The sequence below is a fragment of the Chinchilla lanigera genome, unplaced genomic scaffold (genome assembly GCF_000276665.1).
Source record: "Chinchilla lanigera isolate Chin_1 unplaced genomic scaffold, ChiLan1.0 scaffold00051, whole genome shotgun sequence".
NCBI lineage: Eukaryota > Metazoa > Chordata > Mammalia > Rodentia > Chinchillidae > Chinchilla > Chinchilla lanigera.
The window spans coordinates 10,808,832-10,812,002 of record NW_004955452.1 but is presented as its reverse complement, the minus strand read 5'-3'; the positions used below and the strand labels follow the sequence as shown (position 1 = coordinate 10,812,002).

General features: G+C 47.9%; 1 protein-coding gene across 4 annotated transcripts in view; it reads right to left on the bottom strand.

The window, feature by feature from the left end:
• Positions 1-3,171, bottom strand: part of Zbtb8b (zinc finger and BTB domain containing 8B) — a 27,801-nt gene that overhangs the window by 4,285 nt on the left and 20,345 nt on the right. For 3 of the 4 annotated variants that reach the window (XM_005395072.2, XM_005395074.2, XM_005395071.2), the window contains one exon: positions 956-1,134. In XM_005395072.2, the coding sequence (XP_005395129.1) occupies positions 956-1,134 (179 nt within the window). Of the gene's footprint in view, positions 1-955; positions 1,135-3,171 lie in introns of those variants that run through there. The other variant, XR_001236052.1, reaches the window with a different exon arrangement.

Here is a 3,171-nt window from a genome sequence, read left to right as displayed (position 1 = left end):
TTTTTTCAGTGCTGGGGATTGAACCTAGGGCCTCGTGTATCCTCATCGAGCCCTCAGCCCCTGAGCTACACCTCCACTTTGGTTGTTGTTGTTTTGAGACAGAGCCTCGTCCTATAGTCCAGCTGGACTCAGATTTACAATTCTCCTGCCTCAGCTTCCCAAGAACTGGGATTACAGACGTGTGCCACCATGGCCAGCTTCCAGCCCCGCATTCTTGATAGCACCCTTTGAAGTCCAAGCTATTTCCATGCAGGATTTTCCAGAGACGGGTTACCTTGTTCAAAGGTGATCATAAGTGCAAAATCTTCTAAATGGCCTGAGTGTCCCGTAGCTGGGAGGAATTACCAGCCCACATGGAGACAGAACCCCAGGGTGCAGCTAGTTAGAGGAGAAGGCCCCTTGGGCTGGAGCCCTCTTCTCTGCCCACAGGCAGCTCTTAAATGGCAGCACCCTGCTCCCACCCCAGGGCGCTGCAGTTGGTGGGAAACAGGATGCAGCTTCTCTTTGGCATCACACCAGTGGAGAAAGACCCATATGTCCTTATCCAGGCCCTGCTGTTCTCTGCCTTATGACAGCCATCCCTGAGCAGGATCTAAACTTCCTTGACTCTTTCCTTTAGCAAGTTTGTTACCATTTGATTTAACTTTCTCTAACGGCCACCAGCCCAACTTTTTTCTTCCTTTTAGACAAGGTCTCACTGTGTACGTAGTTCAGGCTGGCCTTGAACTCGTAGCAATCCTGCCTCAGCCTACTGAGTGCTGGGATAACAGGTGTGCGCCACCACACACGGCCAGCCCAGTTTTAATTCAGCAGCAGAAACATGTGCTCAGAATTCTCAGAAAAGCCCCCAGCGATGAAGAAATGACTGACAAGCTGCCTCTATCCTCACATTAGTAAGATGAGGAACAGCCCTGGACACGGAAACTGCCGGTGAGATCGCGGCGGGGGCACTTACGCTCAGGGCGTGGCTCCGCAGGTGCTCCTGGCGGGTGAACCTCTTGCCGCAGGTGTCGCAGGGGTAGGGCCGCTCGCCCGTGTGGGAGCGGATGTGGCGCTTGAGGATGCCCTTCTGTTTGGCAGTGTACGGGCAGAAAGGACACTTGTGGAGCTTGATGGGCACCACCAGCACGTCACCTGAAGAACCAATGCACTGATTCAGCTGCACTGTAAACGATGACATCCCCAGCCGCCCGCTGATGGAGGGGATCTGGAGCTGGGGGACTCCACCAGCCAGATAGACAGGGAAGACACCAGCCCCACCACCGGCCAACCCCAAGACGCTGTCTGCAGTCACAGCGCCGTCTTACTCCCGGTCAGCCAGACGGTAAAGTGGGCTTCTGATATCAGTTTATAGAGAGCAACAAGAGGTACCAGCTGTCACATTTCTCTGAGTGTGGTCACAGTCTGAAATACAGCTTACATTACAACCACAGAACACACATGCTATCGTGTGGATAGCTGGAAAAGCTTCCCAAAACAATACTCTCTCTGGGAATGTCTTCTCCGTTTGATTTCATTACAAAATGAGAAGTGAGCTGAACATGGTGGCACACACCTGTAATCCCAGCACTCGGGAGGCTGAGGCAGGAGGATTGTTGGGAGTTGGAGACCAGCCTGGGCCACAAAGTGAGCTCAAGACCAGCCTGAACTGCATAGCGAGACCCTGTCTCAAAAAGACAAAAAACAAAACAACAAAAACAAAATGAGTTCAAGGCCAGCTTGAACTACATAGCGAGACCCTGGCTCAAAAACAGAAAAAGAGGGAGAGAGATGAGACCTTGTTAGGAACTGAACTGTCACCACAGAATTTATGCCTTAAAGCCCTAACTCCTTTTCTTGGGGGGGGGGTTCCTTTTTGAGACAAGGTCTAGCTATGCAGTTCAGGTTGACCCTGAACTCACTTTGTAGTCCAGGCTGGTCTCGAACTCGCAGCAATCCTCCTGCCTTAGCCTCCCAAGTGCTGGGGTTACAGGTGTGCACCAACACACCTGGCAAAGCCCTAACTTTTAATGTGATTGTACTTACAGACACAGCCTTTAAAGAAGTAACAAAGGTTAAATGAAGTCACAAGGATGAGGTTCTCTGTACTGCTAGGATTGGGGGGCATATAAGAAAAGGCACCAGAGCTTGACTGATATCTATTTCTCTCCCCCAACCCCTTCTCCCACCTACCCATAAGGCTCACATAGAGGAAAGGCTTTGTGAGATACAACAAGCAGGTGGCTTTATGCAAACCAGAAGTAGAAAACTCACCAAAAAACAACACTGCCTGCATCTTGATCTGTTATACTCCGTTACAGCAGCCTGAGATGACTAATTTATTTTTTTAAATTTCTTTCTTTTTTTTTTTGGTCTTTTTGAGACAGGGTCTCACTATGCAGTTCAGCTTGAGTGCCCTTGAGCTCACTTTGTAGCCCAGGCTGGTCTTGAACTTGCAATGATCTTTCTGCCTCTGCCTGGAGATAACTAATTTAGACCCTCTGAAATGATCTCATTACCTTCAAAAGTTTGAAAGACTCCTATGATTGGGTTTGACTTTTGGAACAAAATTCATGCTTTCTTAGCAGTTCCTAAGAATTTCTTCTAGGAATATATAGAAGAGATTTACTGTAATGTAGACCTTAAATTGTTTGAAATTCATATTAACTCTATATGTCTGATTTTTCTTTCTTCTTCTTTTTTTGTTTTTGTTTTTGTTTTTTTGAGACAAGGTCTTGCTATGCAGTTCAGGCTGGTCTTGAGCTCACTTTGTAGCCCAAGCTGGTCTCAAACTCATAACAATCCTCCTGCCTCAGCCTCCCGAGTGCTGGGATTACAGGCATGTGCCACCACGCCCTTCCTTTTTTTTTTTTTCCCCCCAGGCTGGCCTCAAACTCGTGGCAATCCTCCTGCATCAGCCTCCCAAGTGCTGGGATCACAAGCATGCACTACCATACCCAGCAACTCTATATCTCTGAAATCAACAAATAGTCAGGAATTCATTTTAAATCCTGTTCCAACTATTTTTCCCACCCTATTCACACAACCATTAACATTATATTATGATTATCATCTACCTGTATAAAAGCTTTCAAGTTTTTTGAGTTACACCTTGTAGTGGATTGATAACTGGTGGTCAACTTATAACCCCCAGCTGAACTGAGTAAGTGTGGTGCTGGGTGTGGGAGGCCC